Source organism: Bos indicus, chromosome 16 (assembly GCF_029378745.1).
Source record: "Bos indicus isolate NIAB-ARS_2022 breed Sahiwal x Tharparkar chromosome 16, NIAB-ARS_B.indTharparkar_mat_pri_1.0, whole genome shotgun sequence".
In the NCBI taxonomy this organism is placed as follows: domain Eukaryota; kingdom Metazoa; phylum Chordata; class Mammalia; order Artiodactyla; family Bovidae; genus Bos; species Bos indicus.
The window spans coordinates 34559566-34587068 of NC_091775.1; the positions used below are offsets into that span (position 1 = coordinate 34559566).

Sequence of the window (27503 nt, forward strand, 5' to 3'; positions counted from 1 at the left end):
TACAGTCCATGGGGGTCACATGACTTAGTGACTAAACCACCACCACCAGACAACCAGGAGGGGGCAGAGTCAGGATTAACGAGCCACAGATGACATGCTCTTCCCTCTGTGCCCCCCTCACATGGATGGGACCACCCCTCGTCACCTGTCTCTGAGTCTTCCTTGCCTCCTTCCTTCTAAATCCCTCCACAGCTTGTTCTATCCCATGCAGCTTATCCCCGCTTACTACAGTCACTGCTGGTCTGCCTCTCCCACTGAACAATGAATATCTTCAGGGACAGGAACGGGATCTTATTCAGCTCTCCAACTCCAGCACTTAGCAAGGTGCTGGATACATGTGTCAGAAGCAAACCACTTACCAGTAGAAAATGTTTATGCCAAATGTAATAACTGTAATTTCATCTACAGTGTGAGCACACTTTAATATTTAATAACTTTGTTGCCGTAAGAACATAACATGTAAATCAAATAATTTTAGGTATGCTACTGAAATCTGTCGCTTAAAGGAATCCTAGAAGAGATGAATGAGTACTGGACTTGGAAACAGGAGGCATGGGTTCAAAATCCCATCACAAATACTGATTTTACTTGGGCACGAGGCTTGTCCTCTCTCAACCTCATGTTCTCCACTTTTAAAACTGAGCAAATACCTCCTGATCTCCTGAATCACAAACACTGGGGATGCAGCCAAGCAATATATGTTTCAATAAGCCTTCTGGGTGATTCTGATCAATTCTCAAGTTTAAGAACCACGGGTATGCTATAATTCACAGTATCAATCACATACAAAATGACTTCTTCTGGAGAATGATTTTTTTTTGTGAGGCTCCAATTTTAATCATCAAAGCAGCCCATGTATAAATGAAAACTATCCTAGTCTACTCTTAAGTTTTGCTGTCAGTCATACAGACTTAGGGAAATCGTGTGATCACTTTGGATCTCAATTTCTTCACATATGCAATGACAGAATAAGCTAGAAATAGATCAGCAAACTTCACACCACAGGCCAAATCCAGCCTGGTCCACTGTCTGTTTTTGTACAACCTGTACGTTAAGAATATTTTTAATATACATTTTTAAATGACTGAAAAAAATTAAAAGAAAAACAATATTTTGTGACATGAACATCCAGTGAAATTCAACTTTCAGTTCCCCTAAATAAACTTTCATGGAAGCACAGCCACGCTCATCCACTCGTGTATTGTCTACAGCTGCTTTTGCACAGTAACAGCAGAGCTGGGGAGTTGCGACAGAGACCATATGGCCACAGAGCCTAAAATATTTATTACTTGACCCTCTAGAAAAAAAGTTTGCCAGCCCCTGGGCTAGGAGATGACTAAGTTCTCTTTGAACTCCAAAATTCTACGATCCTATGACTTTACAGAATTTTATAGTGTTCCTGTCTTCAAATACTGCCGGCTATGTAGTTGGAACAGTACACCTAGGTTGCCCAAGTCAAAGTTTTGAAAACCCAATTACCCTAATTACTGCTCTAGGTAATTAATTTGGTGAATAAACCATATTAATTTAAAGTGGTGCACTTTGTTCCAGTGCTTAAAAATTGCTGCCACATTTTATGAAATTCTCTTTCATTACTGTGGCCATACAGAATCAGTGAGAATAAGCCGTGTGCTCAGGAAGCTGGAACGCATTCTAGCCAGTTATCCTCACTTAGAAAATTAAGGCAGTTTCTATGGCTGGTTTGCTGTTTAAATATCCTTTGCTCAAATCTACCCTTTTCAATAATGATTTCAGTGGAGAAATTCATTCTAATGGTCATGCAATTCTGCAGAGAGTTTACATTTCTGATAAAGACAGTTTACATTCCTATAAGGCCCCCCCACTTACTGGTTTCGTTGGTGGCTCTGTGGTAAAGAACCTGCCTGCCAGTGCAGGAGACACGAGTTGGATCCCTAGGTTGAGAAGTCCCCTAGAATAGGAAATGGCAATGCACTCCATGGGTTGGAGAACCCCATGGACAGAGGAACCTAGCAGAATACTGTCCACGGAGCCTCGAAAGAGTCAGGCATGACTTAGCAACTGAACAACAACGGGATTCCCTTTAATTTTTCATTCTCTCTAATTTCCAATGAGCCTTGGGTGCCTGTGGAGTAAAGCAGGTGGTGGCTTAGGAGAGCAGTGAGGAAAAGACCCCTGCTCGTCTCTTCAGAAGGGTCAGGTCATGTTAGACATGAGAGGCACCTTAGAGGCCATTCAGTCCTGCCCATTATGGTGAATCTGAGGCCCAGAGAGTGCAAGTGACTTATCCAAGGTCACACAGACTGTCTAGAGTCAATCTGGGACTGAAACCCATATCTCTTGACTCCAGATCTAGTGCTCGGCAGCATTTCAAAACCCTTTTTTTTTGAAAGGCCTGGCTTCTGTTCCATACCGAAAAATAAGGATTTTAGGCGAGGACCTTAGGAAGGTGATACACTGGACAATATACTGAGAAACGGCTGACACGGCCATTTTTTAACACCAGGGCTGCGAAAAAGAAGGCGTTCTCCAGCTTAGTGCTTTTCTAACTAGCTCAGTGAAGAGAGCTGAGAACTTTGGGTTTGCAGTTGTTTTTTCACTTCCCCTTGATTGCAGACTGATAGTTTTGTGAAAGACAAATAAAACGCTGGTGCACTACCTAATTGAGATAACAGTTTCTAAACCCTCTCAATCTCTGTTCCTAACTCCTTGGTCTGGGACCCACACTGACCTTGTCCACAGCCTGGCACTGGCATGAAGGGGGCAGGAACCAGAGGCCGAAGGCTCCAAAACCAGCCTGGAAACCTCCTTTGAGGCTGCTCCGGTGCCATAGGACCCTGGGCAAGCCTGAGAAGAGCACTCAAAGGGCCCTGGCATTGCCCTGGAGCCCCTGACAGCGTTGCCGGCTCTCTGCTGAACCAACTGCTTAGAACACAGTTGCCTCTGCAAAGGAGGCACAGTTTCCCCTCAGGTCAGTTAGGAACATCTGCTGGGTGGCTACCCTGCAGTCTTAAAGTGCATGTGCTATCTGACCAGGCTAAGCTTGTAATTCCCTTGGGGGACTGAGCCTCATAAGGAATCCACATCAGAGAAACAGCGGGCATAGGAGCTGACATGGCAAGAATCTCAGACTCTGACGAACCCAGAACACCGTTTGCCTTAAGTCTCAGATACCCTTAATCAGTTCTTTATAAAGCAAGAGCAGGGTCATGGTAAGCACCACCCCACTGTGCAAAGAAAAACAGGACAGAGGATTGAAAACTGTTGAAAATCACAACCTTTGCAGAGTAGAATCCAGGCAGGCCACTTAAAAGTAACAGCAGAAAAGCCCACACCACCTGTCCTGCCACACCTGGCCTAAACTCAAGCCTGAGCACTCTCTTTTCAAAAACTAGTTATTTAGAAATCATTCCATACTTATGAAAAGTTGCACAGTGTGGCATTTTCAGGAAGATTCTGTTCTAAGGGGATCCTCCTGGTGCCAAGTGGTCCTGGAATGTTAGCTTCCACACTGCAGTGAGGATCCTTCTGGTCCCTTCCTGCTGGACAGCCCCACCCTTGAGGTAGTCAGACTGGTCACAGAGGTATGATGAAATGACAGTGAGCCCACGGCGGCTAAGTAACCGGATTCAGTCACCACGGCGCACTTAGTGGCACACGTTTAATTAGGTTTTAATGCAAGTAATTCGATAACTACTCCTGGCCATCCACTACAGAACTGTCAACGCTGAGAGCTTTTTTATTTAGCGTCTCTTCCATCTACATTGAGGCAGCCTCCCCGCTGACCCTTGTCAAAGAACCCCATCTGCTGGTTGCCACGGTAACTGAAGGCGACCAATTGAGCTGAACAGAGTGACTCAGAAATAAAATCTGCGGCCAAAGGAATTCTGCTAAGAGTAATAAATCATTTAGTAAAAGGAGATCCTTCACACAGTGAAGAGTGTTGGGATAATATGATGGCATAACTCTTCCAGCTAGAAGGTCCATGGCAGATCAGAGTGATTAGGCTTGCCGGAGGGTTCATGTGGTTGCTAGTGGGCTCAAACAGCAGAGAAGTCAGATCCTGCCCATTTATGCGCCATCGTGGGGGAGAAGGAACCAACTACATCAATTGTTTCGTGTTTGGGTTGCAAAATTCTGAATTTTAAGAAGTGGAAAGAGAACCAGTCCAGGTTTCTAACACTCCATACTCTTTTTTTTAAAAGTAGCACAAGTAAACAAAATGCCCCATGTAGCTCATGTGGCCTTGAGGAAGATGGCAGAGAGAACAGACACTGAGATTGCTTTGGAATAAAAATGTCTAGCACCATCTCTTTGTCATCAATCAACTTTTAGGTGCTCCAAGCAAAAGTCATCTGTGTGAACAAAACATGCAGTCTTTGAAATGGCAAGGGAGATAGGATTCAACTCAGAGGGTTGAGGGTATCACCACAGGATGGTCTTAGAGAGGGTGGAGGCTCTGAATAAGATGGGCAGAAGAAAAAGAAAAGGAGAGGCCTTGTTGGGGGCGGGGGGTACTCTGGGTGATAAGAGGCAGCACACCGCAGGCCCCTCTCAGTGGGCACAGAGTTGTACTTGAGTCCCACTAGGAATCTCTACAGCCCACAGTGCACAGATTTTAAGAAAAAAACCCAGACATGCTAAATCATCCATCCAGCATTTAATCTGTAGATGGCAGTTCCTTAGTGGTTGTGGTGGGAGAAGCAAGGTTAAGGGCAGTAGACATCACTGCCCTGACAGCCAATGACCAGAGGGGATGAAGGGCTTCAGGACACAGAGACAGACATGCTGGGGGATGGAGGTAGGGTGGTCCCGCAGCCTTACCCTGCTGCTCTGCTCAGGCTGTATCCCACCCCTCAGTGGTCAGGATACTGACATCTTTCCAACCCCTAACCCCCAGAGTGATGGGAGGACTATGTATCCTAAGTCGTGAACCCCAGAGATAATTTCCTCCTTTAGGAAAAGAGCAACCGCCAAAGAGAAGGTAGGTCCCCCTCGCCCCCCTCCCATCCTAGATGCCACCAATAAAAGGCTTCATCTTAGAGAGTTTTAGTGAGATTCCGTAGATGGCTTTAAGAGCAGCTGTGCACGCCCAGGACGAGTCTTTTCCGGTGCCTCGCCCGTTCCAAGAGCCCACCAGGCAAAGCCTTCCGGGGCCACGACGCTTCTGGGAGCCGCCAGCCCGGGTCCCACCCAGCGCCGGGCAATGATGTCTCTGCGGTTTGAAGGGTCGGCCGGGCTCCAAGAGCGCCTCTGGCGCCCCACACCTGCGCTCGGGCGCCCGCGGAGGGCAGGGCGGCCTCCAGCACCGGCTCCCGCCGCCGCCGCCGCGGTGGGCCCCACGCAGCCCAGCGGCCCGCCCTCCCCTCGGCTCGGCCCGGTCCGGGGATGGGTGGCCGCATGCTCGGGCGGGCCGGCCGCGGGCGGGGCGGGGCGGGGCGGGGGAGGCCCGCTGGCCGGCATCTGGCTCCGGAGGCTCCGCGGGGGCTCGCAAGGCCTCTGGACTTTGGCAGAAGGAGAGGATTAAGCTGAGATGGCAGTTGAAGGAGGGAAACGGATGAAAGCTTCATTAACTCCAAGCTCACGTCCCAATTTATTTCCCTTGAGAAGCAATGTGGAAAAAGTTTCCTTGTGATGGGAAAGTGCTGAGTGATTGTTTGCTTTTCTTACATTCAATTCCTTATTTGTAAACAATAACAAAAATTAATCAGTTTGCTGATCATGAGGGACTCATGATTTTAAACAGAAAAAAATTTTAATTGAACAGAAAAAAAAATCTTGCTAATAGACATGCTGAAGAAATATTACAACCCATTTTAATATCTATGTTACTGATTAAGCTTCTCACGTGACTTAATTGAAACTGGCAAATATCTTAAAGAAATGGAAATTTAAAAGGTGCTGGGTATGATATGTCTTTAATTTTCCCCTGTTCTCATCCAATAACTAAACTGACTTTTATGATCAACCCTAAAATGTGCCATAGAAAACAGGACTTTTTAAATGATTTTATGATTCCATAAAAATATCTCCAGTCCTGCTTGATGACACAGTTGTTCATGCCTGAACTCCCTCTCCCTTCTTACAAAGTTACCATTAGTTTCACTTCTAAAACCCTACTTCCAATTCTTTGTCTCTGCTCACTCTCCCGAATTCTCCTCCATATTTCAATTCCCAGACACTCTTGAACTTTGCACATGCTGCCAGTTTGAGCCTGCACAGAATAATCAGTATATTAATTCCACTCAGAGACAGTGAGATTTTTCTAACACAATCTGCCCAACCTGAACTCTTTCCTTCAGAAACACTTTGCCTTTAAAAAGAAACTCCCAGCATGAACCTCATAAGAAGCGACATGTAACAGACAGTGCATGTGGCGCTGGGCGTGCAGCTCAGAATTAAAAGAGAGTTTTTCACTTTGTTTCTTTGGTGCCATGTGCATAATGTACATGTGGACGAAACTGACATCAGACATTTAAAGGCAAAAAAGAGTGGGGGGAGGGGGATGTGATGGTGCAGGGAAAGAAAGAAAATATGTTGATAAAAACAGTAACTTCTGCTAATCTACATTTTCCAGTTACTGTCTTAATTAAGAATGTTAGGAAATATGTTGCAGTTTAATTGCATTGTTTCAAGAAATTCTAATGCTGACAAATTTGGGACCAGGGTACACTTGGATGGTAAAAGGAACTGAAGTGGCAGCTTCTTCCAATTGGTAGATAATCAAAATTATGCTTTCCACAGACAACCCCCATGCCCTTGATCCTAAATTCAGAAGACAGAGGAAGAATAGCCTAATACTGTGTTCAGTATGAAATGAGTTATGAAAAAAAATAATGTTTTTAATCTATGTATATGAGATAGGAATAATTTTTTAGTATAAATGAAAAAAATTCACACAAAAAATGAAATACCACTTCATCTGAAATTTCTGGGTAACATTATTATCCCTGTAGAAAATAACTACTTAGGAAAAAGTTGGTGACAATCTTCAAATTATTCTCTGATGACCTCGAGACATTAAAAATCAAATGCCTCAGCCACAAGTACGTCAACACAATGACAGTTTGAAAACATTCAGATGTCAGATCGCTGCATCCTTTTCTTCTCCTGCAGCCCAGTCACACAAGCCCTAGGCTTCATTTCCTTTGGAGTGGGGGGAAGACTGATCATCACAAAGCAAAATTTTGAATGTGTTAAATTAGAATGTGTTTTCCTTGCTCAGTGTTCCTGTGATAGAAGTTGTAGAAGCAAGGTAACCTCCCATTTCCGACAGTATACCACTTAACCTGGATGTTAACACTTCTCACTTGACCCCATTTTCTGGGACCTGTGCAGTTGGGCTCACTGCCTCTGAGAAGGGAAGCGGGGGCTCAAAGCCTAAGGAAGGCGCTGCTGTTCAGTGCCCTCCCATCCCTAGGGTGCAGCACTGGCCAGACCAGCAACCTCCACTGACCCAGCTACTTCATTCAAACCGGTCTGATGATTTGGTCAGACAAACTGACCAGTTCTTTGACTGGATCGACTGTTCATTTCATCTTCCATTAACTACGATTTCTGATACACCTAGAGCCTCAGGGTTCAGAGCCCCCTTGGAGGAGGCGAGCCTAACTTTTCTAGCAGCTAAAGATACTGCACCGTATGTGCAATGGCCCTGGAATGAGAATAAAATAAGATCTGTTTGCCCTAAAACGTAGCTGAAATGTCCAAAGAGCTTGGGGAAGAGAACCAACTCGAAAGCTCTGCTCTCACTGGGAGGTCTCATGGCTCCTTCTGCCTCAGCCTCTCAGAACAAGAATGGTCAGAGGACTTGTCCACGGCTGAAATACTGCCAACCTGCTGCCATTCTCAGTGTCTCAGTTCTTACACTCTCTTACTCTTTGTACTGGAGAATAGAATTCCAAGGTCTCAAATTGCGGGGTAAATGGCATGTGTGACCTCAAATTCCAGAGTCTTCAATGCTATGGAATTAATATAATTTTTTTTCCCCTATCTCACAGGAGAGCCAAAATAATGAAGGACGCATCTCTGGTGTGCTCAACACCTACAGCTGCCTGACCGGGAAATGAAACATTTTCCATCTTTGGGGGTTTCTGGAAATTCTGGTGGTCGAAAACATTCCCCCCAGTAGCTGGGCAACCTTCCCAGAGAGGCCTTTGTCGGGCAGCACTGGAGGCTGGTGTGCGGCGCCCGGACTCCTGCGGAGGGCGGCGGCGCCGGCGGAGGACACTGAGCTGAGCAGCCCCCGAGTATCGAGCATCGTTAATCACCAGATCAGACAGCGAGAGGAAAGTTCAGGCAGGACACAGAGGCGGGGAGAACTCACGAGTGTAATTAGACGTTGAAAAGTTCTGAGTCAATTCTCAGAGTTTAGAGAACATTAAAAGAAGAATACACAATACTGGGGTGGGGGTGGGGGAGGATTGGAGATAGGGAAGCAGTACGCGCCCGAGGGCCAATTGCCTCTCCAGCAGCGGCAAGGCTGTTCCTGGGCTCGCAGGACCATTTGTTCCATTACACAATCTCCTGAAGCCATTTAGAGAGAGCTCAAACAACTGCCTGTACCAACACGACACATGGCTTCCCATCCCGACTCTTTGCTAATCCAGACGCTCCAACCATCTTTCTTTAAGATGCCATATGGTTGGCAGAAGCCTGTAGATCTAACAGCACATCTGCTTGTGCGTTTCTTCTTCCCTCCATCCCCCCAACAAAAGAAGGATAGAGAGACAGACCAAGAGGAGGGCATGTGTGTGTACCTCTGCCTATGTCCTTATTTCCTTTTACGGACTCTAACTAAATAAAACTATCATGGGGATGACTGCAGTTATTCAGGGCTGAATCCGTTTTTACTAGACAACATGGCGATCTCTTTGCTTGTCAATGATTTAAATCAAGATTAGAAAAACAAAGGATGGATGATCCACTTTTTCCAAAAGAGTGATTATTGGAAAAAACCACTTCAAAGCTCTCCCTCCTGGAGTCCTTGTGAAGCTTTCTTGTCGAAAGAGAGGGACAGCACCCTTGCCTGAAGCAATTTCTCCTTTTCTTTTCAGTCAAGGAAGACAGACAAGCTGAGAAACTAGCAGATACCCAGAGCCTGCTTTGTTAGCAAGCACGCGCGGCTGTATGCTAATGAGTCGGCACCGACACACGCTGCTTTTTTGGTATGATGAGCAAAGATTGTTGACACTGTTGAAATCCTGGCTCTCCTGGCCTGTGAGCACACGGGCTGCCTCCTTGGAATCTGGCCCCCAGTAAGACAGGCTGCAAAAAAATAATACATTTTCTACTCTCCTGATGACTGAAATCTGGCCATTTACAACTTAGAGCAGTTGGGCGGGGGGGAGGGGACGTTAGAAAAACATTCTAAAAGATTCTATCAAGCTGGGAATCACAAAGACACAGGTGAAATTTATGGGTTTCTTTTCAACTAAAAGTGAAACCTTGTAGACACATGTTGAGTGATCAAGGCCAGAATGCTGACTTCAGGAGCAAACCCCTGAAAAGTGAGGGTGAGGGGCCCTTACTGTAGCCTTGGCCGCATGGGGTGGCTGGGACATTCCCACCACACTGGGCAGAGGGCACTCTGCATTTGGGACCACACTGCTAACGGCGCCATCTCAGTTACAGGAGAAAAGCTAAGTGTTTGGTTTTCTTGTAAATCTCTCTGACCCATTTGTCAGTTGACCATACGTTGTTTTCCAAGTCTGTGGAAAGATAAGGCGGGAAAAAGCAAAGCAGAGATTCCATTGTTGCAAAAGTACAACTTTTTTTTTTTAAGTCAAGGAAGAGTGGGGGGAACTACATCTTTTGATTGCTGAGCATGGAATAGCCCTTTGCCTGCCAAGAAGCTCTCAGGGGTAGGTATTATTGCAGTTTGGCTAGATAAGGAGACTAACACTTAGAATTACACAAAAAGAAGCAAAAGATCCCAAAACTTCAGCAAAGCTATTCAGCTAGGAATTGCCAAACTCAAAAGACCATGTCTGTCTCACTTACAGACCAATAGGGCCCACGTGTGCAACTACAGTTATACACCCAAGCATTACCTCATGGATATGCCCAGGGTCACATATGCCAGTCGAAGCAGATCACTCTTAGCTGGTGAGCAAAACGCCAGTTAGTTATTCAGGCAATTAGTATTCAGGCAAGGGGACCAAACAGTAAATTCCATTTACTTGTAATTTACAACCTGAATATAGATTCATGTAACTGAAATGCAAAGACATGCAACATTACTAAAAAAAATGGAACATTGTAATAAAAATATCAGAATTTATCGATTCAAAAAGTATGCTCTTTAAATTATTCACCTTGAGGACAGCATGTGCATTTCTATAACTGCCATGTTATAGAAATATATATAGAAATATAACTGCTGCTATGTTCCTTCATAGGTACATGTCACTAAGGCCTAGGGCTTAGTGGATACACATGTAGGTTTGTGAGTGCATATTAAGTACATTTCATCAAAATCATTTGTTTTAATAAAATACATGCAGTCTATGAAGCTCGGCATGCTGCAGTCCACGGGGTCACAAAGAATCGGACATGACTTCGCGACTAAACGACATGCTGTACTAATTAACGATGACACAACAGCTCAGAGAAGATACTGAGCCTAATTCTACTATCAACAGGGACAATTCAGTTATTACAATTCAGTTATTATCACTGAGATATGGCTATGTAGAAAGACGGGTTTAAATTTTTTAAAAAATACCTGTTGAAATCTGAACACGATCCAAGGTGAATTCTTCTAAAGCCTGTTTCATGTCTAATACAAAGTGATACTACCTACCTCAGGATTGTGGTGAGAATTAGAGATAGCCTGTTTAGTGTCTGGTACTTTGTAGATTCTCAAGAAATGAAAATACAATCATTATTGTTATTGTTTCAGAGCATATAGAAACTGCTTTCACGTACATTAGTTCATCCAACTCTGAAAACAGCCCTGGCATGTAAGAAGTTTTTCTTCTGTCAGTGAATGAGATAGCTGAAACTTGAAAATAAAATAACTCAAGCAATAGCGTGAGCTACTAGTAATTATGTGTTGAGCCCTTTCTGTATGCAGTTACTGTGATAAGTGCTTTTCTAGCCATTTTCGATCATAACAGCAACCCTTTGAGGAAGATATTACTGGTATGCTTATAATTCTCATTTTATAGACAAGAAAGTGAGGCTAAGAGATGCTGCCAATATCTTGCCTGGTAAATGGCAGAGCTGGAACACAATCCCAGGTCTGTCTTCTAAACCCATGATACTAACAATAGCTGTAAAACACTGAAGGCAGGACTAAAAACCAGATTTCTCTGTTTAAAACCCAGTGGCCCTTTTGTCTGTAATCATGTTGTCCTTGGGTGGGACTTACCTAAAGCTACTGCACATGTGACAAGGAAATTTGCTAGTACAAAACTCCTTGTCCTTACCAAATTTCCCTGGATGCGAACAAATTCTATACGGTCCATGGTTCAAGTGTCATAAGCAGTGCACACTCACACAGAGCCTGAAGGCTGGGTGCTCCCTACAGCACCGTGAAACATTAAAGCAGTGTTCTTTTATAAGATGGCAGGACATGACATACGCATTTGAATGCATCACACACACAAACACACGCCAACAAAGCTGTCATTATATATTTGGAAACTAATTTAATATCACTGAAATTGTCAGAAAACTTTTTATCAAGATAATAGTCTTTCAGTAAAAATGAACTATCAACAGAAGCCTTCCAAATCAAAATTACATGCTAGGGGTACTGGAATATTCTGAGGTTTCTGACCAGATACTGACATGAAGAAATGGGAGCTGATGCAACTAAAATCTGGATTTACGGTTCACATATGTGCTTTACCAGACAGCCCTCTTCAAATAAAGCGATGGAGCTGCTCTTGTGAAGTCCCTCCTCGTTTCTGATGGAGTGAGAAAGGGGCTGTCACCTCAGGTAGGCTCATCTTGATCCCTCTGCCCTCTTCCTTCTTGTGTCCCCTTTATCTCACTGGATATGAACTGATTTCTGTAAGTCAAGTTTCCCCACTGGTTCTCTCCTCTATTACCAGAGCTTTCAGGCTCCTAATTTCAAGACTGACTTCAACTCAGATCAAAGTGGAACAGGATTAAAAAAAAAAAAAAAAATTCTTTGATCACATTTTTAGTTGATGGTCGAAAACAGTTTCCGGGAGGGTCCCAGCACATGGGTTGTAAATGGAGATGTGTTACTTGGAATTTAGAGCCCTCTAAGTACAAGGTGCCCCACAGGTTATAAATCTCAAAGGCTTCTCAAGAGTGTTCTGGAATGCATTATTATGAGGCAGCACTCGGGTCTACCAAGAATGGAGATCTGCGTATTAACTTTCCCACAAGAGTGAGACCAGGGGCTCCAGAAGCAGATATTTTAAATAATATGTCCTTCATTAATTTCATATAATTCCATAGGCTGCAGTAGCCCTGGATTGTAGCATGAGAACAAAAGGATCATTTTATTCTAACTTTGCTAAAGATATCGGTAGGATGGACTTCCCCTATCATACCTGAGTGTGATTTCCTGAGCCACTCACCCACTCTGAACAGGAACAACAGAACTTGCATCTCCTGAAGCACAACATAAGCTCGATTTCCCATTATACCTTGTTCCTTGTGCTGAACACTTTAGCAACTCACATACCTCGTGTTTGCTGAAAACATCCTATACTCCAGGCACTGTTCTGAACATTTCTGCATAATAACTCATTCAATTCTCTTAACCAATTCTCATAATTTAATAGCCTCACATTAAGTGCTACTGCCGTTCAGTCACTCAGTCATATCCGACTCTTTGCAACCCACGGACTGCTGCCTGCCAGGCTCCTCTGTCCACGGGATTTCCCAGGCAAGAATGCTGGAATGGGTTTCCATTTCCTTCTCTAGGGGATCTTCCCAACCCAGGGATCGAACCCACATCTCCTGCTTGGCAGGCAGATTCTTAACCACTGAGCCACCAGGGAAGCCATCACATTAAGTACCATGCCCCAGATCACACAGCACAGAAGTAGTAGAGCCTGTATTTGATGCTAAGCCATCTGGGTTCAGGATACACAATCTTAACTACCCTTTGCTCAAAGTGACTCTCAAAGACATTATGTAGGAAACTGTATGATGCCTACCTAGCCTACCAGTCATGGGAATTTGGTGACATTTAGCCTCTTTTGACCCTGAGTTTCTTCCAAGTAAAACATAATTTAAACACTTGTCCTACCTATCTATGTCACAAGGATATGTATTATATTCTCTCCCATGTTTACTGCTTTTTTTTAACCCTATGTGTAGAGGTCTTTTCTAGGCCCAAATCAGTTGTGACCACCTTGAGGGGAGAGGCCAGTGTCTAATATATTTTGATAACGACCATGACCAGAACCCAAATTTAGTCAGCACCATCTTCATCTTAGCCTCATAAGTTGCCACTTTGGGTGCTATTAATAACTGGGCCCCCCAAAATGAAAAACCAAGGATCCCTTGCTTTGCTAGTTAAAGATAGGGGCAAAGACTTGTTCATACTGCATTTGGTGTTTAAATGCCTTTTCCAAAACAGTCTCAGATGAACTGACAAGCAGTGAAATTAGCCAGCCCTGCTAAGACATGAAGTGGTGGTCTGACCTGGACTAAGGGAGAGCTTCCTTTCCGGAAGCCCCTGGGGTCAGTTGGTCACCTGCCATGGTCCACGTGGATATTAAAAACAATACCACAACAACTGATGGAATGCAGCTAACATGATGAGAAGGATGATGAGATTATATACCTAAAAAGAAACACTGCCTTTCTGGAGACAGAGAAAATTGGTGATACAAATGAACAGCTGTTTGGGAAGAAAACATTATTTCCAAAACCCAGACAAAGCTCTATTTATTACATTTCAGAGACACTTAAATTATAGTGTCTGAAAGCTATCTTGTCATGGGTATCTGTGACACCTAAATTATCCAAAAATCTGAAAGGTTAAGCCACAATAAAGATTTTAAGTGAGAAAGACTTAGAAAAAGTTCTTTTTGTCTCAAAGGATCAGGTGAGTAAATCTGCTGTAAAGCATAACCTGATGAGTACTAAGCTCCAGGACTAAACCTTTTGGAAATCCAATAGATTATGCAATTCAAAATTCATTCGGAGATGTTAATATGTGCTGTTTTAAAATCTAAATGCAAAATGCACTGTTCCCATGGTCTGTGATCTTCTTGTTCACAGTGGTTCTCTGGGCACTTCATTGCCCGAAGCTCCAGGCCTGACGCAGGTGCTCCACAGGAGTCCCAGATGTTCTCTGTGCTGACTGTCCTGGGCCAGGCCTGCAGAGGAGATGCTGGGCACGGCGGCCACTGAGGGGGCTTGGGCTCAGAGTTCTCACCATCAACCCTGACCCTCCCAGAAGAAACCACGGCTTACCAATGCCTCTCCCACTGACTAGCATGTGTCTGACTGCCTCTAGACATTTCCAGAGAATGGACTGTCACACATTGGCTAAGGGAAAACAAAGGAAATCTTATTTAGTTGCATCTAGGAAAAGTTAATGGCATCCCACTCCAGTACTATTGCCTGGAAAATCAATGGAGGAGCCTGGTAGGCTGCAGTCCATGGGGTCTCTAGGAGTCGGACACGACTGAGCGACTTCACTTTCACTTTTCACTTTCCTGCATTGGAGAAGGAAATGGCAACCTACTCCAGTGTTCTTGCCTGGAGAATCCCAGGGACGGGGGAGCCTGGTGGGCTGCCGTCTATGGGGTCGCACAGAGTCGGACACGACTGAAGCGACGCAGCAGCAGCAGCAGCAGCAGGAAAAGTTAAACAGTGGATCGAGTGACCACACTGGGAGTTCTGTCACCATCCACTGCAGATGTTCACTCTAAATCTTTTCAGTTCATCATTCCAGCTCATTCAAGTAAAATACAGACTTCAATCTAGATTGGAAAGACAACCAAAACAACAGCTTAAAGAAGTAAACTGAAATCCATTATCGCTTGATATTTACAGGTACTTTCAATCTATGTTTCCTTGCCCATGGGGGTGACCTGACCGTGAATGCCAGGGGTGGCCAATAGGAATCTTTATCGCTCTATGCAACTGCACTTGCCTTCCTCCCTTCATCCATTTCTTGTTTACTGTTCTACCTTACTTCCTACACACCTCACCGGGTGTTGTGCAGCTTAGTAAGTTAGCAAAGGCTTGCAATTTTCCTAGTGAAAGGTGTTATGGTGTTATGTAAATACACAGTATTATTTTGTCTTTATTCCAGCACTGCCTGGTTCGAAATAGTTCAGTGTGTGTAAATATGTTGAATAATGTGTATTAATTGGATTTTTTTTTTTTTTTTTAGCAATTCCCTGGCGTCCCAGATACTAGGTGGAAGCAAGCTTACTTTCACAATGAAATATTAAGTATAGTCTCAGACAACTATTCATAATTCTTTGTGCCTTTCAAATTGAATTCTAGCTAGATGAATCCACCAAGCATGATGAATCATTTGCTTGAATACTAGACAGAATCACTAAGTTCGACCTCTTATGAAAATAAATAGAGGCAGATGCAAAGGTTAAAGTTCACAACACAGCGAGTAGCCCACTCCAGAAGATGGGAACAAGCATGTGCGCTCTCTTAATTGTAAACAATTAGCATAACTGAAGAGCCTAAGGGTACAACATTCAGAAAAGTATTTCAAAGTACCAATACCACCACATGTTTTAAGTTGGAATTTTCAAAAATAAATATCACTCTGAGGATCAAGTGTCAGTCAGGGCCACGTTAGCTATTGATGCCCTCTTTTGTTGCCCTTGTGAACATCATTTCATTCAACCATGTCAGCAATCTAGGGTCAAGGAGACCGGACCATGGCAACCTAACTTTCTTCATGAGGTTCTGAAGAGAGGACTATTTCCAGACTTCTCTCTAGAGAACAGCCCCCCTACAGACTGCTGGCTGTCATGGGGACACTGAGAATTCACGTCAGTTACAAGTCTTTCCAGGAGTGATCACTATTCACATCGCCTGTGTAGGCATGTGCCCATTTGGCACAGTAGTCTCGTTATAGGCCCTACCACAGATGACAAACAGTGCCTCCCACACAAAGGGAGTCAAAAGTATAAGCTCTAGAATAATCATAAAGATGGGGAAAAAGTGTCAACAGATTGCTGAAAAATGTGCAAAACTCATAAAATGGTGAGTTTAATGAGTGACATGACTGTAGATAACTTTTCTGTAATGTAGATTATTTTTCCTCCCAAAATAAAAATTTGCCTATATATTCATACTGTAATTGGATTACAGCCATTACAGGAATTGGTTTGAGTCAGGACGGTCTTGGGGTTGAAAAGCCACAGGAACATTCCTGGCTAGCTGGCTGAGTCATCAGGTGGTCCAAGAAGGTGAAGAACCATGCCACGATACTGGGAATAGTAGGGCAGTCAGCCAGAAGTGACGTGCTGCTTCTCACCTTGGGCCTTGAGTCTAAAATGATCTTCCATAGTGAGGAACCCAAGAACGTTATTAGAGCAGGTACCTTATTCTCTTCTCTGAATATACCCTGCATCCCCTTAGGAGTCAAGTATCACTCTACTGTGGAGCATTTTCTGGTTTCCTCATATCTTTCCCTTCTTCTGTGTTCCCCACGATGGCTCTTATCACAGTGCATCATGACTGCCTGTCTCCAGCACTGAAACGTTAGCTCCTTGCGAGTAGGGATTGAATCTTACTGGTCCCGACTGCGTCCAGCCCAGTACCTGACACACGTGAGTGTTGAGTAAAAGGATGAATTGTAATGACAGCACCATAGAGGACCTGAGTGTGCTTCCAAAGCACCAGTTGGCCCAGGATCAGATGACATCATGCTGTAAATGTAAAGCTTTGTTTATCCTTTTTATACAGATGGTTTTCAAAGAACCGCTGGCAAAACTGCCGTTTCTACCTTTGGCTGAAGTAGAGAACTGGTGGCATTTGTGGCAGTCGTGTTACTTCTGCCTTCCAAAGAGCCTAGACTTTTTTTTTCTAAAAGAAAACTAGATGAAAGAGGGCAATGCCTTGGTGTAGAGAAAGCCTCGGGGACTTTCTAGGAAGACAACTTCATTGGCAGCAGTCCTGTGCTTTTTCTAAAGCTGTTTAAATGCCATACACACTATTATTATTGTTGCTGTTCAGTCGCTGAGACGTGTCTGACTCTTTGCGACCTCATGGACTGCAAACGATAGATGCTGGTGTTTTCTAGCCGACTAAAAAGGAAGGGGCTTTAAGGCAATGTGAAGAAAATACCACAATATTCATTTGTTCTATTATTCACTCATTCATTTGTTCAACAACTATTTACTGATCCCCTATAATATCTTCTCTCCTGGATATTTGGAAATAGTGGAAAACAAGACAGACAAGATTTCATTCCAAGGAGGTTGTGTAGTTGTTAACAGGATGGCACATTTGTGGGAATTTTGCAAAGTGCTTCAAGGAAAGTGCTAGGGGAGAAACTTCACTGGTGGAAAGCAGGCAGGCTGAATCTAAACTTAAGGTTAAGGAATTCCTTAATGGTCTCATCCCAAAGATGAGGGGTTTCAGTTACCTTTGTCTAAACAGAAGTCCAAGTACATTTTCTGAGCTCTGGCCTTAGTGCCGACCAAAATATGTGATACTGGCCCCTCCTCTCGAAGAGGTCACAATCTATTTGGACCTAGAAGAGACCTTTACATGTGGGAAAAAGAAAGCAGTAAACGTGTGAGGAGGGAATGGTTCAAGTGTGAGTGAGTGGTCTTGGAACTCAGAAGAGGAATTCATTCAAGAAAGCTTCTCCGTTGGTTCTAAGAACTGTGTATTACTGATTTTAAAACAGTGCATTTACATATATCAATAACCCAGAAATAAGCATGGGGATGGAAATGAAATAGACAGTCTTGCTGGTAACAAAGGCTTCAGGGCAATAAATTTCCAAACAAAGTAGAATGGTAATATAGCTCGAATCCAACTGGATGTGCCAGAAAGAAAAAAATGTTTCCCACAAATGCAAACTTTTTTGGAGGCTAAGAAAGTGGACTTGTAAAGCTTCTCAAAGACTGCAAGTCATGCCACAGACGGTTAGAAGGAACGGGTGGCTCCTGAAAGCCATTCTGCAGATTGCTAAGATTTAGGATACCACTCACTCCAGCCAGAATTCATGGCCTCCCGAGGTCAGGGATGCCTTACAGAGCACACACTGGAAGAGTCAGGCTGACCCAACACACTTTCTCTTTGATCAACCTTATATTTGACTGTATTTTAGTAAATTATCCATGTAGTTGTATTTTGACAGCTCTCTTTACAGCAGTAAAACAAAATGTGTGCATCGCAAATGGCAAAGATTCAAATTTCAGCTATGTTTATCCAAAATAGCACTGAACTGCTTCTGTACTTATGCTATACTGCCTACAGCTTTACGGAAGGGAAGACAGATGGGATGAATTTAGCAGGGAAACAGCTGTGGCTTGAAGAAGAGACAAGCAAAAGTTTTGCTATCAGGCTTCATTATGTATCAAGGTACCAGTAAAATGTGTATCCATAAAGCAGCCAAAAAAGTGTTTTTCATCTGACTAGTGATAATTACCTTTTCTCAACAGCGGACAATGTTCTAAGTGGCATTAAATAGGTAGAGTAATTAAGCAGTAAGATACAACAGGCAGTGCCTTGCTGGGAATCATGGTTCCCCTTAAGTGCGTTGGGAGGTAGAAGCAAGAGAGCCATCGACTCCAACCTCCTGAGCAATGCATCGAGCCCAAGGATTTGCTGGTGGGAGTGCAACAAACAGGAAAAAGGGGGAAAAGCCATCCATGGAGACTGGCAGTTGGGAGCTTAATTGTGTGACAAGGACACAGCTAAAGAAAGTTAGGTAAGCTCCCGCCTCTAACCTTTCCACCCGTCTCTTAGTGATGAATGCGCATCATTCAAACTTTGTGGCAATCAACTGGACCTTGAAATGGGAGAGCTTGGGCTATTTATTTTCCAAATCATCTTTGCCTATTTTTAAATGTCCAATTAGATGTTCTTCAAGACTAAGATGCTTCAACTTTCTGAAAACAGGAAATCTCCAGTTTTTACACTGTTTAGGGGGTGATCAATTACTTTGTGAGTTAAGCTTGTGCAGTGACCATTCCTGTGGACACCAATCCCATCCTCTCCAGCAGCGTCAGGCAAAACTAACACATGTGCTACTGAAAATCCTATAAGTCCTTCTATATAATGTACTGCACGCTGCACAAACTTTGTGTTTGTAATAATAAACCACACCTTCTGTGAAAAAATTTTACCCCTATGTTAATTACCTTAAGTGAAAGAAAGTGAAAGTGAAGTCGCTCAGTGGTGTCTGACTCTTTGCGACCCCATGGACTATAGCCTACCAGGTTCCTCCAGCCATAGGATTTTCCAGGCAAGAATACTGGAGTGGGTTACCATTTCCTTCTCCACGAGATCTTCCCAACCCAGAGATTGAACCTGGGTCTCCCCCATTGTAGGCTGATGCTTTACCATCTGAGCCACTAGGGAAGTCAATGTTAATTACCTTAAGTAGAAGACTCTATATTGGGAGCCCCTCCAAATTATATATAATGTACACTTTATTAACCTCTGATAAACTGTACTTTATTAACCTCTGATCGGAGAAGGCAATGGCACCCCACTCCAGTACTCTTGCCTGGAAAATCCCATGGACGGAGGAGCCTGGAAGGCTGCAGTCCATGGGGTCGCTATGGGTCAGAAACGACTGAGCGACTTCACTTTCACTTTTTACTTTCATGCATTGGAGAAGGAAATGGCAACCCACTCCAGTGTTCTTGCCTGGAGAATCCCAGGGACGGGGGAGCCTGGTGGGCTGCCGTCTATGGGGTCGCACAGAGCCAGACACGACTGATGTAACTTAGCAGGAGCAGCAGCAGCAGCATTAACTTCTGATAAACTGTTTTATTGAATAGTTTTCTTTTAGTAAATCTAATTTATGTCACAGTGGTAAATAACATCATATTCCACCCAGATTAATAACATTATCATTGTCATGGTGACAGACCAGAGAAAATCAGAGAAAGCCTTAAAAAGAAACCTACAAAATACAGCACTTCTCTGGTGGTTCATTGGTTAAGACTCCATGTTTCCAATGCAAGGGGTACGGGTTCAAACCCTGGTCAGGGAACTAAGATCCCACATGCTGCACTGTGTGACTAATATTTGGTGGCACAAACTTTTCCGAAAAAGCTGGAATTATCACATCACCACTGAATGGCAATAAATTAAAAGCATTCACATACTCAAAAAAGCATGTTTGCTGTTTTAGACACTTAATAACTTCTTAAGTATTTTACCACCCCTTTCCACTCCCATTCTTTCAAAAGGTGGTATGTTTTATTTCCTTTTATGTGAAACTCTCTCTCCTGTCCCCCATCCCACTGTAAGCTTACTGTAAAGCTCCTCTGCCTTTTCAGCAACTTTTGCTTCCGGCAACACTTCTCAGGCCTCTATCCACCTGATCTTGAGAACCCCCCGACAGCCACTGATTTTCTGGGTCTGTTTAGCAGCAAAAAGACAGTGGGTTACTGTGCGACAAGCATAGGCTTTGGAGTCCGGCAAACCTGGCAGGCTACAGTCTGTGGGGTCGCAAGAGTCAGACACGACTTGGCGACTGAACTATTACCGATGAAATTCACATTGGAGAAGGAAATGGCAACCCACTCCAGTATTCTTGCCTGGAGAATTCCATGGGCAGAGGGACCTAACGAGCTGCAGTCCATGGGGTCACAGAGAGTCGGGCACGACTGAGTGACTAACACACACACACACACCTGCTTAAATTCCAGCTCTCCTTTTATGGGCTATGCAACTATGGTCACATATCCTTCCTCTGAGCCTCAGTCTCTTGATCTGTGAACTGACAGTCAGCCTTGCAGGGCTGTTGCAGAGCGCCTAGTGTAATGGCAGAGTAAACTGTCAACAAGTAGGAATGACATTATGGAGAGAAAATATTTTACTGCATTGCCCTTCTGCCATCGTCTTATTTCAAACTATTGCTTCTCTTCTCTTTCTGCTCACTATTCATCAATTTGCCTTAAAGGTAACATAAACGTATTTGCAACTGTTAACGTTTTACTCTCCCTACCACACTTTCTTCCATGTATCAGAACATAAGTTTTCACATATAGAAGAGGATACTCATGCTTAAGATATATATGCAACAGCTTAAGGCAGGTATGTTGGGACTCAATACAGAAACTGGTCAGATGCTCCTTGTGGGACAATTGCAGCAGTTAAATGGGGAAAGCAGCTCATAAAGCAGAGAGAGGGAACATAAAACAATACTGAATTTTTTTGAATAACAGGAGGAATTTCTTAAAAAATTGTTATTAAGGGAGCTAAAGTATTTCTAAGACTCGTCAGCATCCCTTCTTCATAGGCTTGGGAGCAATACTGCCTGGGATCAACTTTAGACTGTCATGTAGTAGCTGGGTGACCTTGAGTCAGTTACTTAACCTCATTATGCCTCAGTTTCTTCACTGGTAAAATGGGGACAATGCTAGTATTTGCCTCACAGGATTGTTATAAAAATTAAGCATGTTAATGAAGGGAAGTGTTTAGAGTAAGAACAATGGCTGGTACATAGTAAGGACTATCTACATTAGTTGCTGCAATGATAATGATTATGACAAATACGACAAATACTATGTATTTGTGTAATTTATTATCTATTGTGAGTTATACACTGTATAATAATTATCATTATTGTAAGGGGTGTCAGGAAATTTGTACATCATAGCAAGTGGCTTAATACCGTGTTCGACGGCTATCAAACTGTGGAAACAGGGGAATCAAGGAGAGGGCCATGAAGCACAAAATGAGAGTAGATACAGGGCCCTGGAGCAGGGCAATGAAAGGTGTGGATGAATTTATCTTGTATAAGCAATGATCTTAATATTGTCCTTGGTAAATAATCAAACCTCTTATAAGGAGTAAGGTTCTAAATCAGAAACCTGCTCAGACCCACACAAAAGTCAAGATCAAATAGAACTGTGTTTCATGTACCCCGAGTGCTCATTCTGGGATGGATCCTGAAGGTTCCTTCAGGGAGCTGTCTATCCATACCAGGATACTGTACTTGCCAATTTTATTTCTGACACAGAGAGATACCTTGGATACTGCAGAGGACAAGAGAAGAGCACACTTTGCAACAATCTAGCACCAATGCTGACTACAGTGTAAGTCATAAAAATCGCTGTCTCTTGGTTTCCTTGTATTGTAAATGACAATAACCACCCATGGTAACCACTTAAACAGGGTTGGAGAGTGCCAGCTGAAATCCATAAGGGACACTTTGCTGTTGCAATTATGTAAACACAGGGATAATCTCTCTTTTAAGAATCAGTTGTTTTTTTTTAAAATTTTATTTTATTTTTAAACTTTACATAATGACTTCAGATCCATGTGTTAAGGACAAAAGCTTTATAAAACTAATGAAAAATTGGACTTACATACTGTACTTCGACATCAAGCATCAACATTTCAAATTTCAGGTTTGCACAAGGACTGCTACCAGCAGACAGTTATATAAATACACTGTATTTGAAAAACCATTTCTTCATGTAGTGAAGCCACTCAGCAGTGGGAAGCTGTCACAAATAAGGATACTGACAGGCCAACTACAGCAAATACAGTTTCATCTAAAAGGGTGGATTCCTTCTTTATATTTTCTATAGGTCTCCTATATTACATTTAAAATTATCAGCTATAAATGATCAATTTTAAAGGAAAGAACTATGTCATGGGCCCAAAGCCAACTATAAAATAATGTGGGCATGTAAATAAATTATTTTTAGCTTTGTGATAACTTTCACCATTGATGTGACACTGAGAATAAAATTTCTTTCATGTCTTTGGTGTTCAGGACAAACAGAATAAACACATGCTGAATTTAAATATTTATAAGATTCCTTCCAGAAAGGAACATTATGAAATAATCAATAAACTAAGTTTTACAAAGCAGGTTGCATCCGGCCAAAAAAGAATAGAAGATCCATTTGTTACTCACAAAGCATTAATGTTTTCTAACATGTGTGGTAAATACCTATGATTCTTCCACCTATTTTCCTTTTTGGAGGTTCATCACTATATATTCTGAGACAATCTGCTCCCTTAGAGTATGGAGTTTGAATAAAGCAGATTTGGTTGATTTTTTTCCCTTAGATGAATACACAAAGACCCTTTAAAAACAAGTGTTGTTTAAAATAAGGCATGATGAGTACATTTAATATTTATTAAAATATAGCATCTACCAAAAGACTTTGAAACTGAACTCTAGCTCTTCTAGTCCAATTTTGCAAGAGAGAGTTAAGTAAGATCAGAACAATAGGTTTAGGAAAAGCGCTAAAAAAGAAGGGATAAAGACAGACGACTGCCCCCCAAAATAAAAAGAAAGAAAAAAATAAACAAACCTTCTCCCCTCACCAGAAACAAACAGTAAACTGCTTCCCCTACATTCTTTTAAATGCTGGGAATGATCCACTTTGACCTACGCGTATTAGTGTAAAAATAAAAGCTAAAAGACTGGTTTTCCTTATGTATTTTCAATAAAAGAATTATAGACACAGCTGACAGCTCATATGAATTTCCTTTATTGCTTTTTTGAAGTAGATTCTCCATGCTAGTTTCATTGTACATGGAGGCATCCATTTTTTAAGATGAATTTCATTTTGCCACTATAGTCCCAAATTTGTCATGTGACTACTTCCGCAGGTTCATTCAACTAATCCCCTGAAATGCCTCATATCTTTTAACTTTGAATAACATGAATGGCTCAGTGGCCTTGGGTCACCCAGGCCGGCCACAGAGTTAATAAGAGAATTTCCCCACCGGCCAGGGAAGCATCAAGGATAAAAACAGAACCTGACCACTCTTCTGACCCAATTACATCAGGCTTTCCCTTTCAGTGAACCAAACCAAGGAGGGAAAGCAGAGGAGCAGGGCTTTCAATCAAGATAAACTGCCTGCTCCTGGTTCACTCAATGGATAAGTGGTTGGAGGAGATAGAAATCTAAGATGATGAAGACCAAAAATAGGAGCGGTGCTCTGAGGCCCCCAACAGCCTAGCATGGCCATCACCCCACTCTACTGGTCCTTGCTCCCGGAACACGCATGCCGGGAATGCAGAGACCATTCTGACTTGTTTTTGTTTGTTTGTTTCCTCAGGACCCAGGACAATGCCCAACCAAATACTCTGACAAATTTGAAACTGCTAATGTTTGGGGTAACATTATCAAATATACTCTGCCCTTGATATGTGGCAGAAATGGAGGGGTCTAAAAAACTGAATCACATTTACAAACATTACAAGCAGAACTTACTACAACGAATTATGTTAAGTGAAGAATGTCCACTTAAGTAATCACTTTTGCAAAATTAAATGTAATATATTGGGTGTGCCTAAAGAGAGACATAATGACAATAGCTTGGTTTTCTATCAAGCTGAATTTGGAGGAAGACATTTTGAATTAGGGTCATTTATTAAGTTTCAGAGCCTCCAGCCTCTTTTCATAATTAAGTGTGACCAAGATAGATAGAGGGCTTCTCTGGTGGCTCAGACAGTAAAGAATCAGCCTGCAATGCAGGAGAGCCAGGTTTGATCCCTGTTAGGGAAGATCCCCTGGAGAAGGGGATAGCAACCCACTCCAGTATTCTTGCCTGGAGAATTCCATGGACAGAGGAGCCTGGTGGGTTACAGTCTATGGGGTCAGAAAGAGTCAGACATGACTGAGTGACTAACACTTTTGCTTACTTCATTTTCAAGATAGATAGAAGTAAAGCAATTAAGTGTTTAGCAATTGGCCTACTTTTTTATGTCAAGATAAAACAGAACCTCAAAATTCCCTAGGAATTTTTTTGTTATAATTTTAAAAACTTTTCATTTCTTCATTCTGAAATAGATTCCCTTTTTTAAAAAAATTGTGGTACTTTTTTTTTTTAGAAATGTGTCCCAGATTTTTCTTGTCTGAGAAATTACGAAATTTTTATTCTAAGTAGTGTACATAACTTTAAAACTAATATTTATTTTGGTTATTGAAACTAAAATAAACAGTGTTACAAATATGTGGTGGATTCTATTCACTATCTCCACACCCTTTGGCGAGTTTTCTCTGACCAACCTAGATGCCCAGCAGGGTGGATGGTATACTTGTCAGGTTTACTGAAATCTTGACCAGATCAGTGGCCCATCCAGTAGGAAGTGCTATGTTGCTCACTATGCAAGACGGAAAAACATACAACACTTTCTCAAATGCAAATCAAAACTATAATGAGGTATCACCTCATACTGGTCAGAATGACCATCACCAAAAAGTCTACAAATAAAAAATGCTGGAGAAAATCTGGAGAAAAAGGAACCCTCCTACACAGCTGGTAGAAAGAGAAATTGGTACAATCACTGTGGAGAACAGTATGAAGGTTCCTTTAAAAACTAAAAATAGAACTACCATATGACCCAGCAATCCCACTTCTGTGATATCACTTACATGTGGAATAAAAAAAAAATAAGTGATACAAATGAACTTATATACAAAATAGAAATGGACCCAGAGGCACAGAAAACAAACTTAATGGTGATCAAAGGAGAAATGAGGGGGAGGAATAAATTAGGAGTTTGGGGATTAACATAAACACACTACTATATATAAAATAGGTAACTAACCAGGACTTACTATACAGCATAGGGATCCATAGCCAATATTTTATAAAAATTTACTATATATCTAAAGCTAACCCAACATTTAAAATCAACTATGCTTCAATTAAAAAAAAAAAGAACTTTTCTCTCAAGGAATTCACCATCCGGTGGGGAACATAAGTCTATGTAACCAGGAAGCCAGTGCAGGTTACAGAAAGAGCATGGGTTTTAGAAATCGCAGTTACTGAATAATTAAACACCAAGTGAAGAGCCTCTCCTTGACCAAACTTTAGTCAGGTTCCTCTAAGTCCTCTTGCCAATTAGGCTTTGACCTTGGGCTTCACTGTCTGCCCTTGCCAGGCCTGCATTGCCAGTTTTAGCAAGAATATTATCAGTTTAGAGAGAATCTCCTACCCTTGATAACTGATCAACCTAAATATCTGATCAAATTTCCTTACCCTTCACCACCCACAACGTGATGCCTGGTCACCTTGGCCTGCCTTCAGGAAGAATCTTGTTAGATCCATTTAGCCAGACTCCTCCCTGGTCTCTGGTGTTTCTTCTGAGTAATTTTCTGTCAACCGACAATCCCACCCCCACCACCATTCTGCTCCTTGACTATGAGCTCCCGTTCTTCCTTGTATATGAAACTGAGCCAAGTTCTATACTAAGTTCTCTCCCCACCCTATTACAATGGTGCCTCAATAAAATCTATTCTTATCCCTTTAGCTCCTGCAAGGCTCTGGTTTCTTGGATACCTCTCTAAGACTTATTTTGCTCCTTTGGAGAATAAGATTACTATTATCAATATTAAAAATGAAATAAAATGTTACTTTAGTTGAGGCCAAATCTCTATTAGTCATTCAGAAAATACTATTTCTTTTCTTGTGTGTGTGTGTGTGTATTAGTCGCTCAGTCGTGTCCGACTCCTTGTGATCCCGTGGACTCTAGCCTGCCAGACTCCTCTGTCTATGGGATTCTCAAGGCAAGAATACTGGAGTGGGTCGCCATTCCCTTCTCCAGGGGATCTTCCTGACCCAGGGATTGAACCTGGGTATCCTGCATTGCAGGTGGATTCTTTACTAAGTCACCAGGGAAGTTGACTTTGTGTCTTACTTACATTTAAAATATATGTTCTAACACCCCCAAACGCATAAAATAACATAGTCTGTGGTGTACTGGGACTGCAGGGCAAGAAGAAATACATTCAGGGTGGATGCGTTGTCTCCTACAGCTCCAAGAAAACCAAACATGAAAGAGGCCTCTCTGCCCAGATGACTATGACTATGTGTGAGCCCAAGAAGAGGAAACTATGCATTTTAGCCGAGTTACAATTAGTTCCCAGATGCTCAACTTGGCCTCTATGTCTCAGACTCATTGTCTCAAAGGGAAGACAATACTAATGATCCATCTTGCACGGTATATATGAAAAAAAATATCTATTTCATGTTTTAAAGGTCACTGAATATATAACAGCTAGATAGTTAAAGCAAAATACCATATTCATCAGTGAAATAGAAAAGTTTAGCAGCATTCATCTGTTCTCATTTTAAATTTACCACAGTATGTAAATTAGAGGATTTAAAAAAGCATCAGGCACAAATCTGAGCTAGGTGCGAATGAAAAGCACAATCAGAAGCAAATTTGTGACTGCTTGAAGTGTAAGAGTTTGCCAAATGGGCTGGTACTTAGATTTTACTACTAATCTGAGTTTATATAAAGCCAATAGAAAGATCCCAATTATTGTTAAATACCCAGAGCAGAAATTTGCTGCTAAACTGCTGTATAGTATTGGTCTCAGGTTGGTTTTTGTAAGCATCTTATTTTAGGTACTGAAATTGTCACAGGAATACCACAC

The 27503-nt window shown here is 42.4% G+C and overlaps 1 protein-coding gene across 11 annotated transcripts in view; it reads right to left on the reverse strand.

The window, feature by feature from the left end:
- SDCCAG8 (SHH signaling and ciliogenesis regulator SDCCAG8) overlaps positions 1-27503 on the reverse strand; it is a 245766-nt gene that overhangs the window by 19358 nt on the left and 198905 nt on the right. Inside the window, exon 17 of one of the 11 annotated variants that reach the window (XM_070768856.1) lies at positions 5447-9246. The exons of the other annotated variants lie outside the window; for them this stretch is intronic. Coding sequence (XP_070624957.1) covers positions 9036-9246 — 211 coding nt within the window. The 3' untranslated portion in view covers positions 5447-9035. Of the gene's footprint in view, positions 1-5446; positions 9247-27503 lie in introns of those variants that run through there. 11 annotated transcript variants of the gene reach the window in all.